The sequence below is a fragment of the Sparus aurata genome, chromosome 16 (genome assembly GCF_900880675.1).
Source record: "Sparus aurata chromosome 16, fSpaAur1.1, whole genome shotgun sequence".
Lineage (NCBI taxonomy): Eukaryota > Metazoa > Chordata > Actinopteri > Spariformes > Sparidae > Sparus > Sparus aurata.
In genome coordinates this window covers 8345459-8359301 of record NC_044202.1, presented here as the reverse complement: position 1 = coordinate 8359301, position 13843 = coordinate 8345459, and the positions used below count along the sequence as shown (strand labels likewise).

The 13843-nt window shown below is 44.9% G+C and overlaps 2 protein-coding genes across 19 annotated transcripts in view; both read right to left on the bottom strand.

Annotated features, from left to right (window-relative positions):
- tnika (TRAF2 and NCK interacting kinase a) overlaps nt 1–2058 on the bottom strand; it is a 63549-nt gene extending 61491 nt beyond the window's left edge. For 8 of the 18 annotated variants that reach the window (XM_030443255.1, XM_030443261.1, XM_030443257.1 and 5 more), the window contains exon 1: nt 1570–2056. In XM_030443255.1, the coding sequence (XP_030299115.1) occupies nt 1570–1626 (57 nt within the window). In that variant the 5' untranslated portion in view covers nt 1627–2056. Of the gene's footprint in view, nt 1–1569 lie in introns of all 18 variants that reach the window. The other 10 variants (XM_030443246.1, XM_030443248.1, XM_030443250.1 and 7 more) reach the window with 3 other exon arrangements.
- A 3659-nt stretch (nt 2059–5717) lies between these two features.
- pld1a (phospholipase D1a) overlaps nt 5718–13843 on the bottom strand; it is a 34844-nt gene continuing 26718 nt past the window's right edge. The window contains exons 19-26 of the mRNA XM_030443267.1: nt 12228–12338; nt 11990–12078; nt 11750–11863; nt 11518–11567; nt 11260–11394; nt 10608–10761; nt 10179–10296; nt 5718–8870 (exon numbers count right to left, since the gene is read on the bottom strand). Of these exons, the coding sequence (XP_030299127.1) occupies nt 8646–8870; nt 10179–10296; nt 10608–10761; nt 11260–11394; nt 11518–11567; nt 11750–11863; nt 11990–12078; nt 12228–12338 (996 nt within the window). The 3' untranslated portion in view covers nt 5718–8645. The remainder of the gene's footprint in view (nt 8871–10178; nt 10297–10607; nt 10762–11259; nt 11395–11517; nt 11568–11749; nt 11864–11989; nt 12079–12227; nt 12339–13843) is intronic.

The following is a 13843-nucleotide window of genomic DNA, read 5'->3' as shown; positions in this document are numbered from 1 at the left end:
ACGGCGAGAGACGTGAGCTTGACATCGCGCCTCCGAGAAAGAACAGGACACGCATGGCCTGACTCCCAAATGCGAGGACACCTCCCCTCCTCATCTCCCCCCCCCTCTCCTTCCACTCCACCTCCAGAATCTCCCCTGCATGACTCAAAAGTAACGTTCGCTGTCGACAATCCCTTCGCCTCGACGTCGCTCTTCGCCCAGAGGAGGAGGAAGAGGAGGAAGAGGAGGAGGTGGTAGGCAGGGAGAGATAATACTAAGGGACAGAGCAGCTGGCAGGAAAGACAGGGACGTGCATTCAGTCAGTCAGTCAGACAAACAAGAAGAAGAGGAAGAAGAAGAAGTAGAAGAAAGGGAAAAAAACAGGCGATACAATTGATGGGATGAAAAGAGGAAGAGCGATGGGGGCAGATTGATGAGCAGCGGTGACACACGTAGGCAAGCGATGAGACATGAGGGGGAAAGAGGCAGGCAGAATGAAGGTGATAAAAATGGACATGCAGGTAGATACGGGCATCCAGACAACAACTGCATTGTGCGTGCAGCAGCAAAGAGGTCTCCAGCATCCCTTTACAGTGTGTGTGTGTGTGTGTGTGTGTGTGTGTGTGTGTGTGTGTGTGTGTGTGTGTGCGTCATCCCCAGCAAGACACCCACACATCACGGAGAGAGAAACGCACACCATGCCCGGCGATGCGATAAACACACGGTTATCCACGCATCAACACAAGCACGGGGGGGGGGCTGTTTGTGCATTTGTCTGTCTGTGTCCGTGTGCGTGTTCGTGTGTGTGTCTGTGTGTGTGTGTGTGTGTGGTTTGCAGCACAAGCCCGGACTGAACAAAAGAAAAAGTGGATGTTGCAGCATGGGGGAAAACCTTCAGCTCGGACGCGAGAGAGCGGAGAGACCGCAGGTTAAGGTTTGGCACTTTCTCAAGGTGCAGATGGCTCCAAATAAAAATGTTTTTTTAAAAAACAGGAAGGGGGATGAAATCACAGATTCGGGGCTTCAGAATCGAGGAGCAGCTTCTTGTCTCGCGCCCAGAGCATCAGCAGTGTTTAGGAGAAATAGGTTAAATTCCATCGCTGTCTGATATCAAGGCTGATGGGCCTATAATAGGCTGGTCCCCAGTGGGACCAAAAAAAAAAAAAGATACACAAACCAACTCTCTTCCCCCCCCCCCCCATATTATTCTATCCAGGTCAGCAGAATTCCAGCTACAACCTCAACTCAGCATCACACACACACACACACACCACATCAGCCTCTCTGCCTCCCATCCCCTGCTACTGACTTGGGTGAGGATGAGGCTTCGGCTGTCATGTTCAACAACATCTAAATATAATTTAATCTATAGATTAGACAAGTTGTGGAGGCCTCGGCCCCCACGCATCCGCCTCTCGCAGCCTCCTCTGCCCTCCTGCCGGCTGCTATTCAGGGGGAGCGCTGTCAGGTGCAAGGAGAGAGAAACGCACACACACACACACAGCCGCGCGCACACACACACACACACCAGTTTCTCACAGATGAAAATGTTTTCTCAAAAAAATGTCCTCCCCCCCCCCATCATCTCACCCTCAAAGCGGACAGGTCGATTTCGTCCAGACTCCGAGCCGGGGAGTCACTCGCCATGATGGAGGACGCAGAAAGCCGCCCTCGGTCGCCACGATATCCTGAAAAAACGGCCCTCTGCTGTCACGACCGTGCGGTCCTCTCTCTCTCTCTCTCTCTCTCTCTCTCTCTCTTTGCTGCTGCTCAAGTCTCTAGCCTCGACCTTACACGGTGGCGTCTCAGCCGATGGGGGACGAAATAACAACAGTCTCCTTGTCGCGGTTGTGCAGCGGGGACGTGCCGCCTCGGGGCCCGCGGAGCGCACAGCTAGAGCGCAGACGCGTGGAGGACGGGGAGCGAGCGCGCCGCGGACATCAGCACCTCCAGGTCCATGTCTGCCGGGATGTAGACGGTGCAGAGGAAGGTGAAGAGCGCCGTGCGGTGTGGGGCCGCTGATGCTACTGTTGGGTTTGGAGCCGCTGCTGTGACAGCCAGTGGATATACAGATGGAGGGAGGGGGGGAGCGCGTTTGGCGACCGCCTCAGCAAACCACGCCTGTTACTGGGCGGGGTTTGGTGAGGCGGCAGGGACTCCCGAAGCCTCTTTTCTTTTTTTTTGGCAGTTTCCCAACACACCTGCGGTATACATAGCTCGTTACATAATGAATTCTCAGGAAATCTGTGTTGATATACATGTTTTAATTTGTAATTATTGCAGAAAAAAACAAAAAATGTTCAAACATTTTTTTCAAAAAAACATGAATTAATAAGGGCAAATTAAATTTATTAACCATCATTGATGTGGTAAAGTTAAAATTAGGCGTAATTAATGTTAATTGCGTGATTAAAGGTTTACAAAGCATTTCATTGGCTGTTTAAGGGGCGCTGTGTAGGTTTGGAGAAGAAGCTCAAACTCAGATTCCCGATATTTACAGTATTCATGAGGTAAGAATACGAACTAATAAATATTGATCTTTTCCATGAGTGAGTGAACGAGCTGGTCTAAGGGGAAAATCAGAAACAGAACGCTGTCATGGAGCCGGGAAGGTGGCAGGGTCCGCCACATTTAAACAAAGTGAAACGGTACGAAACTGTGTTGTCCTTTAAGTTCAGTTCGTCCTTTCAGGTTATTCAGTCATGCAGGGGCGGTTCTAGGGGGGGCCAACAGGGGCCATTGCCCCCGTAACTCCGAGTCTGGACCCCCCTGTGGCCCCCCAACAGGGAGTCTGCATCAATAATACAATGACAGATTTCATGCAATGACTTTGTTTTGAAGGGAAAGGCAGAAATAAAGTGTCTCAGCAGTTTACTACCCAATCAAAATTGCTGAAATTGTAAACACTGCTTTGTCTGAATGAGGGATTTCTCTTTTTTTCCGGGTTGTATGTGCCCCCTAACAAAAAAGCCGGCTCCAACCTGGCCCCCCTATTAAAACTGGTCTAGAACCGCCACTGCAGTCATGAGAACGAAGAGAGTTTGCCTTTTTAGTTCACTGAGGTGGAACATGCCGTGCAATGCATAAGAAAACACCAAGATGAACCCAGAACCTGTAACGGTGTGGAGCCTAGGAGAGACGATGAGACCAATCTGGCATTTGTGACATTGGTGGAGGCCTAGGGGGTCAGCACCTCCCCCTAACGACCCTTCTGATCACAGTTTATTCCCCCAAACTGCATTGTGCGCCTTTAAAGGTGCAATATGTACGAATTTTAGCAGAAAACCTAAAAAAAGATTTACTGGGACTATCGCCACAGCTCTGACATTACAAAATTTAAGTTGAAGCGACTCGTCAATGACAAAGTCAAAACTAACGATCATTTGGGACATGTTTATTCATCAGGTGTTGCAGCAATATTGTATGTTTTGCATTATATTGTCAGATGCCCCTGTTTCTTTCAACTACATTCAAATGTGTCTAAATTGGTTCCCTAGCAATTTAAGCATCACACTTCCATTAAGCTGTCGAAACCGGATAAAAAAGAGAATGCAGTCAGCGGCGCGCTCTGCAGGACTCGTCGCTGTTTGTGAGCCAGACACTGAAAATCGATTGTTGAGTCTCGGTCTTAGTAACAGTGCTTTGGATTGGCAAGCCACCTGCCTCAGGCAAGGAAATGGCCAAAAACGCGCATCTCTAAGAGCCACTTAAAATGACCTATAGAGATGCTGGCACACCTTGGATGGAAGAACTGCTGTGAAAGACCAGATTTGGCACATGTGAATTCATGTTCACCAGAAGAGCAATCAAATAGGACCAGGGTGGGTTGTTATTCGGCGTCTGACCTGGTTGAATGGTGTGACTGTTGCTGCTCATTGAAAGAGAGTCCCCAGATGTAATTCCTATTGACAGATGTAATTGAACCACACCAATACTCAATTGTATTGGAGAAAGGAAAGTGGGAGCATTTTTCCTCAGAATTAATTTGTGGCATCACTAGTGTCACTTGTGTAAGCCTCCGTTTTGCACCTTTGCGTATTTACAAAAGGGTTTTTTCTTCCCCGAGACTCTGATTGATGGGCGCCTTGTCAGGTTCCTGGCGTTTTTCCATTGCATCACATTTATATCGTTGCCAACATGGGTCATGCTGCTGAAGGGTAGGGTTAAAACGGATCTCATTCCAGTTGGATAACATGCCCGTTTTGCGGTTTCGCCCGTCTCATGTTTCGCAAGAGCTGGTGATTTAAAATAAGTAACAGCCTCGTTCTTGTTTGTGACTAATACAAAAACAAAATCTCCATGTTCGTACTGTCACGTACACTGCTCCGGTGCAGTCTTTCCCTATTCATTTGAACTGCTTATGAACTTTTGGACATTTGAGATTTCGTCTTTGATAACACTCGAGTCTCACAGCTGAACATTTGTTTACTTTAGAATAAAACATGATAATACCCAAACTTCTATAATGCCCCCCCGTGTGGTGACTGCAAAAAATGTATAACTTGAATTAATAAAGAGTAAAAAAAGATTTTATATCGCGATGTGCCTTAATTTGAAGCCGTTTCTCTGACGAAACAAAGGTGGCAGCTGGAGGTAACATGTCCTTGTCCCCCTTTTGGTAAAACAACAGTGTAATTATGAAATGTTTGGTATAAATGAATGCAGTTTAGATTGATAACAATAAGACTGATATAAATGGCTAGTCAAAACGTTTGGTTACGCATGGCTTTCTTTGAGTCACCTTTGCTCGATGAAACAGGGGTTACTCTGGGAACAGGTTATGGATCATGTAAACTCTAACACTTTCTGTTTCTCTTTCATTCCTGCGGAACCGATCCCACATCAAATAATTGCTGGTGGCTGACAGATCTGGCATCTACTCAAATAAAATGTTGTTTCTTCCCTTTCTTGAGAAAGACCATGAGCTTTGCAAAATGAATTAGTTGAGATTCCAAAGAAGCGCTTCCTTCATTTCACATGTGGAGGTTAAAAAGAATAACAAAACAAGAAAAACACGTACTATACATTCACGCATTTACATTGTTTCACAGACTGTGTCGTCGCCACAAGACCGGGTCCATATTGTGCACAAGAAAAAGCTGGAGGACGAGCAGAAGTGATGCAGTACAGTGGAGACACTAATGTGAAATATTATAACTAATTTTTAAAGAAGCTTTCGAGGGTTCTCTGCATCCTTAATCCTAGTTTAGGAGCTACTTAATGTGCCCAAGTCGCCCATAGTGTTCGGACATACACCTCTACGCAGACCAAAAGAAATCTTGGTGTCATCTTCGATGCAGGTCTTCGTTTTGAGGCCTATATTAGGAGTTTCACCCAGTGTCGTTTCTTCCTGACAACCAGAGATGAGTCTTCAATTTTCTCTAAATATCCCCTGTTATAGAACGGCATTGCACATGCATCCCTTAAATAAGATCTGGTTGTAACTATACCTCGGTTTATCCCATTCTGTTTTTCAATTCTTTCGTTGTTTTCATTGTTTTTTATCTGCAGTTACTTTTTTTTCCGCGAAGCACTTTGTAACCTTGTTTCCAAGGTGCTACGCTCGACAGAGATGCCATTGTTCGGCCAGTGTTCAGCTCTCAGGGAGAGATGTGTGGATACAACCCGTCAAATGCTAAAAATAAAAAAATAAATAAAAGCATGCATTAACACATGCGATACCTCCATGTGGATATCTCCAAATCACACACTGTTGAGACACAAACGTACTTCACTTCTGACATATACATTCATGGGATACGAACAAAACATTTATATCCCAAGATAATTTTATTTGTTATTGACATTTAAATTATGAGTTACATTTTTTTGTTAAATGAACAGAAAGAAATTAGAAATACTCTCAACTGTATAAAGAGGATATTGTACATGAACAAGAGTGGAAGCAGGAGCAGCCAAACTGAGGCCGAAGGGGTACAGATTGTTGGTAGAGAGGACTGCTGCATGATGGTTAAAGCAACAGAGGTTCAGTTACAAATCCACGACCATTCATACAACCATGCCACGTGTTCAAAACATTAACGTTTCCTCAGTGTTAAATGATTCATAGTCCATAAATAATGCACCGTAAAATACAGCAAAAGGGGTAAACAATACAGACAATATGTCAAAATCAATACAAGTTCAAAGAAAAAAATGGTTTGAATCTTTGCAGAAACAAAGAGCATAAAGTTCCCCAAACATCATCACTTCGGTTTTCAAATCGTCCGTGCCCTGGTCCCATTCTGAAGAAATCAATCTTTCATAATCACGTCCCACAATGCAGCTGTCTGCCAGGGTTACATAAACATCAGTGAGTGACATGTCCGGGGTACGACCTCTAGACGCCAAACAGGATTCTTCCCTTTCACGAGTACTACCGAGGATCTCTGACAAACCGAGCTAAGTGAGAACTAATTAGCTGGATTCCAAAGGAGTAGTCACATATCCCCGGGGTCGGTGTTCAGACGAGAATGACGCGTGTTAAGAAAACGAAAGCAAAATCAGGAAACAGGAGTCCATACATTCACACATAGCAATGACAACAATAGGTACCATAAGAATGCTTGCAAAAGCTTCATTTCTGCTCGACGTGTTGCACTGAGAGGCGATTTTCATGTTTAGTCTGAGTTGAAAGCTCCATAAAGAAAATAACTGGAACTGCCAAGAGAGTTGGAAACATGAACTTCATCTTCATATTCAGGCTTCGTCTCTGGCTCTATGGAAAATATTGTTTTTTAAAGCTGCTGTAAGTGATATTTTCTTTCTAAAAATACATTTGAATTTAAGTTATGGTATCCCTGCCCACTTCACCCAATCAGGACAGAGATCTCCAAGAAGAGGTGGTCCTATCTTCTCGTGTCCGGTGATCGCCCGGTGATTGCTGCTGCGTGTTCATGCGGTGGCGTGGAGAGGAGGAAAAAACGGACAGAAGTCAGCTGAAAAATGGCAGATTTGACTTCTTTGTTCGCATCGTTTCAAAAGTCGGATTTTTGGGCCGCTAGAAGCGAGGTGAGCGATAAAGGAGACACAGTGGAGAGGAGGGGCACAGGGTGGTCTTCTTATCCTCACGATGGTGGAGGAGAGGACGGTTGTTAAGAGTGGGAAAAATAGTGGAAAGTACTCTCCCACTGCCATCGATAAGAAGTCACATTTGAGGCCCTAATCCCACTTTAGGGGCCGCTAAATTTGCCTGAATGTAAGTAATAGAGAGAGACCAGATGGACCTGGTGCGTGTGAACGTGTCCTCGCATTAGTCACTCTTGAATCAGCAGGTATTCACAGTGTCATCTTACATGTTACACCCATACACTGCAATTCCAAGGAACTTGTTTAAAGTCTGTTATTTTATGATGGCACCAAGCGTTTCATACCTAATCCACACTTGATCCCATAAACCTCTGTTAGAGGTAATCTGATAATCTGTTCTTTGTCCACTTCTGAAGAACTTCACCTTGTGCTGTAGCTCTTTTTTACAGTTGTGATGAATGACAGCATAAGCATTGGTTAAAACCGCCAAATTCCTCATTAATAGCATAGATGGCAAAGTGGCGAAAGATCACCTGCAGTGAGCTTCCAGGGCCGTACACAAGAAGCTAGCACCATCTGTTGGGCAGAGCGGAAATGACACCTTGGAGTTTGTGGGGCCGATTGTCTCATCCACCCTCACCGTCGCCTCTGATCATGCACCCTCATTTTTCTACTCATCCTTCTGAACTCAGCGCGATACAGTCGAGTTGGGTCAGCTTTTGTAACCCGCGTCAGCTCAACGCTTTGATTTCAGCAGTAAAGTTCGGAACCTCACGTCTGTTCTGACAGGACATATGATATTCCTCTCTGAGGGGGTTTTTCCAGAGATGTGATTGGCACATGCATTAAAGCAATCATGTTAACGAGACTGAAGCACAGTTAACAAATCATGCACCGCGGCTGAATCAGTGAAAGTGTCTCTGTGTGCAGAAACGGGCAAATGCTTTTGATTCATTTGACAGATAACATCTCAGAAAAAGGCATCTGATACAACTCGTTTTTTCTTTTTTTTTTTTAAAGCAGCTCATACGCAGGCTCGACAGCTCTTCTTCCGCGAGCTCACAAACGGCATACGTAAGCACTAATGCACCTCACGAGCGTCACGTCACAAACTCACGAGTAAATGGCATGCATCGGCATCTCCCTGCGTTCTGTGGTAATGTTAACCGGGAGCCGGATATTCCTTAGCGTCGTCGAAAACTTTCTTCCACCGCCACACGCTGGTCCCTTAGAGATCCTTCGCTGTCTTGTGAGCTTTTCCAAACAGTCCAAACGTCTAAGTGCCTAGAGTTTGATTCCCAAAACCCAAAAGTTCATGTGCCTTGTTTGTTTAGTTTTTGTTTTTGTTTAAATCTCCACAGCTTGAATGCAGTCACAAAGCAGTCAGAAGTTGTCCTCAATTGCAGTCAGTCTTATTCGTTCTTCATACATCCCAAAACTTAGTGCTTACACCAGAGAGTTATATTTCAGAGATTTGTCAATGCCCAGCAGTCGTATCAATCCAGAGGAGACTCATCTCATCTCCAGATCGAAGGCGATCTCTTGCAAAAATCCAATATGACACGTCTTAGGACAACCACGATCCGGATACTTCGCTCAGGATCATGACGAAACAGTTCAATTCAGTGGCACGTCCTTTATGTCCAGATCTCAGTCGGGACCATGGCCTCCTTCGTTCCGACTGAGGGCATGAGGTTCTGCTCAGACAGGAAGTCCAGAGGGAACTGGACCAGGAAGCCTCGGATTTTGCGCAGCTCCTCCTGAGCGCGGGCCAGATCGGTCTGGGCCAGACCTGGTTTGGACTGGTACTGCTCAAGCTCGGCCATGTTCCTCACCAGGGACGAAGGAAGACATCGAAACACCTGCAGCCAAAAACACACATAGGAACTGGTTAATTTCACAACAAAAATAAAAGTTTCGGAGCCTTGTTGAATGTCATTTGGCCGGGCCATCGAGTTTGATAATGAAAGGTCCCGTTTTGTAGAACGTTTTAGAGTAATAAAGATGATCTAGATCCTGCATAAATACTGTGAAAATCTGAATCAGAACCATAAACATGTAGACAGTGCCGGCTCAGGCCTGCTGCAACTGACCAATCAGAGCAGTCTGGGCTTTTTGGGAAGGGGGCCTTCAAGACAAAATGGAGGGTTCAGACAGAGGGTGAATAGAGATGCTGCAGCAATGGAAAGAAAGGCGGAAAAATGAGTGTTTTTAATTTTAAAGCATGTAATTATTATCTAGCAGTCACCCACAATAGCACAATATGGGACTTGGGAACTATTTTATCAAGTCTGATATGATGATATTTTGGACAAATATTCAAGGTTCCCAGTGACTTTGTTGGTCTTAGATTCAGCTCAAACTTTGAGCTTCATCTGTTGAGTGCAGCTGAGGCTGACAATGTGAAATTTAAATTGCTGAAAGTCCAAAAATAGAAAGTTTCACCAGAGTCTGATCCACCAAAATAGCCACGGTACAGAGGATAAATCCATGTGATTTAGTCAGAAACGTGGCTTAGACGTGGAAAAAACCCTTGTGCTTCTTATCAATCTTCAATCTGATGACTACTCGAAGAGCCTCAACCGTCTTCACTTAGTACGTCACACAGATTCTTATATCGTCACGTCATCCGAAAGGAGGACACCAGACAGTATGTCTGTAACTCACGGTCATCCACCAGCTCATTATTATTTAGGGAGTCTGGAATCTCTTCAAGGATCATCGTTATCTGCACCGACAGACACAGTCTGCTTACACAAGTACGCCAAGTGTGAAGGACAGTGGAAACCTTATCAACACACAACGGAAACATTCTTATGAGAGAGAATCAAACATGAGCACAGATTTGTCCCACAGCTTCTCCTCTTGCGCCACACTCAGGGAAGTTTTTTGCCTGAACAGCGACTAAGACCCGGAGACTCCCAAAGTCGACTGTAATTTTCCATTCTCCCACATGTTGTTGTGTCATCAGCATGAGCAACTCCGGCGAATACTAGCATGACTGAACGGAATGAATGACAAAAAAAAAAAACAGATCACCACTTTGCCAGACTCTTGCTCTCTCAAATGACTGACCTGTTACATACATTTTTTAAAACGAGGACATCTGTGAATTGTGTCTGAGTTTCAGTCCTCAGCCTGATGACTTGATCTCCCGCCCACCCCCTCACCTTCTCATAAATGGTGGCGTTGCGTCCCGCTGTGGTCATCCACACCTCCTTGTAGAAGCGGTCGCTGATGGGGTCGGACAGGTCGATGCTGGTGTCGGTGTGGCCTCCGAGGATGGTCCTGTTCCGGAGAGAGGGAGAGAAGAAGCGAAACAAGGAATGAGAAAGAAAGAAGAAATGAAACCTTTTCCGCTTTATTGTACAGGAAATGTTTATCAGATGAAGCCAAGTGTTAATGTTTAACCCCCTTTAAGACTACATGGGGGTATTTTAAATGCAGCGGGCACATGGATGGCAGACAAGTCTTTAAAGATATCAGATTACCTCTAACAGCTGCACACATTTCAACTAGATTCCAGCATGCTTCTTAAACGTGTGTGTCTCCCTCTTTCTGACTCATTCACACACAAACACAAACAAACACACACACACCTGAAGCACTCGAGGCGAAGCTGAAGTGCGTAGGCTCCAGCCTCGTACTCCTGTCCGTCCATCACAGACGCGACCTTTTCTGAGTCCTCGATAATCACCGCCACCTCGCTGTCACGTTTGCCCAGCATGCTCCTGTCGTTGATGTTGGCAGAACCTGAAACAAACAAAACAAAAATGAAACCCCGCATCCAGTCACTCTCAGCTCTGTAAACACGTCATACATCTATAGTAATGGCAGAATACAAATATGATATGAACACATATGTAGACAGAAAAGTTACAATTAGGTCTTAAAAAATAAAAAATAAAAGATGATTGAGGAACAATTATAATTTTCCTGATTTGTTCCTCATTTGCTTACTGAAGCATCAGACTGAGCTGCGTCTTGTCAGCCAGCAGAGGGCGCAGCAGAGCTACGTTGCAGCAGTCGCCACACAGTGAAACAGTATTTGTGTGCACATTTTTTAGCTGCACACATGGTGACAGAGAGAAAAAATAGAGCCAGTGTTTTTTGTTTTTTTTTAAATTTGTCACATTTCAACGGTGTCGCAGCAGAGAGGCCGTTTGCCTCATATAGTTCTTGGTGAAGACAACGTGAGAAAAAAAAAAAAAACAAGGGACAGAAGGTGACGGAAGCAGATGAGAGACTAACCGATGATGACTGTGTTGTCGTCAGCGATGAGCATCTTGCTGTGGACGTAGATGAGCTCCGTTACCAGGCGGCCCTCCAGCTCAGCGTGCGTCCGCAGACCAGCGAAGGAGATGTAGTTCATCCAGTGGTCGTCCACTGGGGGAGGAGACGAATCGATGTCATACTGAGTTAGAGGATGAAATACTAACACCTTTCAAACTCCAACCTTAATCTTAGGAATGAAAATGTTGTATTGTTGTGGTTATTTTTTGTACTTACTCTCCTTTTTCAGCTGTGAGATGATGGAGTGTTCCCCTCTGATCATGGTTCTGGGGAAGCGGGAGAGTAAAATACATCAAAAAGTACATGGATACTCCAAAAGTGCACCCTAGACTTAAATCACCTTAAGAGAAATAAAATACTATGTATCACCAATGATAATTTCACATCTGCTTTTCTTGTTTCCATTCACTATTCCTCTTTCAATAGCAGACAATAGTTGTTGTTTCACCTGTAGTTGAAGTGCATGACGGCCTGGAGAGCGTTCCCTCCCCCTGTGGTGATGTCTCCCTCGAAGCCAGGAAGCAGAGGGGTGACCACATACACGCGGTACTTCTTGCCCTCCCTGTGAGCGAGCACATGCCAATCACACAAGGACAGACAATGAACCAGGAGTGTCAAAGCGTCGGAAAGCAGAGGAGAGACTGTCGATCGTCCCTTCTGTGATCACAAGCAGCACAGAGGTTCTTACCTGTGCGCTCTGAGGATCCTCTCGATGATGGCGTCTCCGATCTTGTTGTAGACCATCTTGTTGTCGGCACAGCTGATGAAGAACTGGTTCTGATAGGAGAGAGACGTTAAAGACATTGACCAGAAAACAGAAGATAGAAAATGATCGGTTTCACTAGTCGTCATCATCAAACTTTAGCTCTCAGAATAATAACTTCACATCAGAGTATTTGTCTTTTATTTTTCACACGCCGGCGTACCTCAATGTAGATGTAGTGTTTGCTCTTGATGATGACCTGGATGTAGGCATTATGGATGGACTCCTCGTGGTACTTTATGCCCGCCGACCAATCTGCTGCCGACCGCAACACCTTGTACACACACAAACACACACACACGCGCAGCATTATCCGATGGCTGACACTTAAAACAGCTGCATAATGAACGTGCGTGGTTACTGTTCTCCAACGCAGTGAAACTACGTAGGCAGCTAAACATAGAAGGGATGAAGACGACAACAGCAGACGATAGCAACCATCATTCCACTGTACAAGACTAGAACAAACGTCAGATAAGAAAAATATCAGTATACAAAATCTGACCGGGCAAAATGAAAAACCTCTGATCATGAAGTCTAACGTTACTCTTCAATGATCTGGTTTTTCACGCAGTTACGGTGTGAGTTATGTGTCTGTATCCTCACTGCACTGCATTCAGCAATGAAGACCTGGCATTGACACGTGTCGCAACACACATCTCAAGTAACCCACCTCCCCTGATCCATATGGAAATACACAGGTACATCACTGGGAAAAAACAGATTTGATGTTTTTTTTTTTAATGCAAAGAAATAAAGAACTTAATGTATAACATTGGCCGAATCAACAAGCAGGCCTAACTAATTAAGAATATGTCATAGACAGCACTTCACAAAGTTAATAAGGCTTCTCAACAGTGCACAAAATTGAGCGGTTTTCTAAGGGAGTCTGGGATTTTGCTCTCCCTCTTCATCCCCTGGCTGTCGTTGACTGTAGTTGATGTGGCTGCCATGACCTACAGTATGTATGTATGAGGAGCAAAACATTTTCATTTAGATGTAAATGGTTGTTAAGAATTATAAGATAACATGAATATGGCATACCATTGACTTTGATCATTATATGGACGGATCCCTCAGCACCCCTAGCTGACTGTGACTGTGTCTACAATAGTCCAGAGGGTGAGTACATACAGCTTACGCTGTATGTACTCACTTCATAATACATAATTGTATGCATTCTTTTGTATTGAATCGTCATGTTTATATCATGTTTATCGTGTCTTCTCCTAACATATTGGTTTCTCTGCTAGTTTGATATACTAGATTTCTGTGTTGTACTCTACTCCTGTATTTATGGTATCACGAGGAATGGTTTGCATTCTGCTTTCACTCGGTCCCCGCAGACCCGCAGATGGAATAGCCAGATTTTTGTCTTCTGATATGTTTTGTATCTCATTATCTCGTGAAAATGAAACAGATGCCATGTTTGTTCAGTGGCACTGTGGTGGCCGGTGAGCCTACTGTTGTTGACTTTTTGCAGTGCGTCGTACTGAGGAGCGAGAACCTGTTGGATTCTCCGCTAATCAGCCTCTGATCACGGAGAGGCAATCAAGCACAGAGCGGAGAAGCAACATGTCAGACGCCTAGTGTGCTCCTTGTTGTTTCTAATGTCTCATTTTTTTTTTTGTTAACGCGATCCAAGCTTCCTACCGTGCGCTGAAGCACCTCTGTGCACAAAATGAGTCGACAGTTCCAGCCAAGTAACAGCTCTGAAACTGCAACGGCTGCATGTTGCGTCAGTGATCGTAATGAGGCGACACTGAACGCCAGGATAAA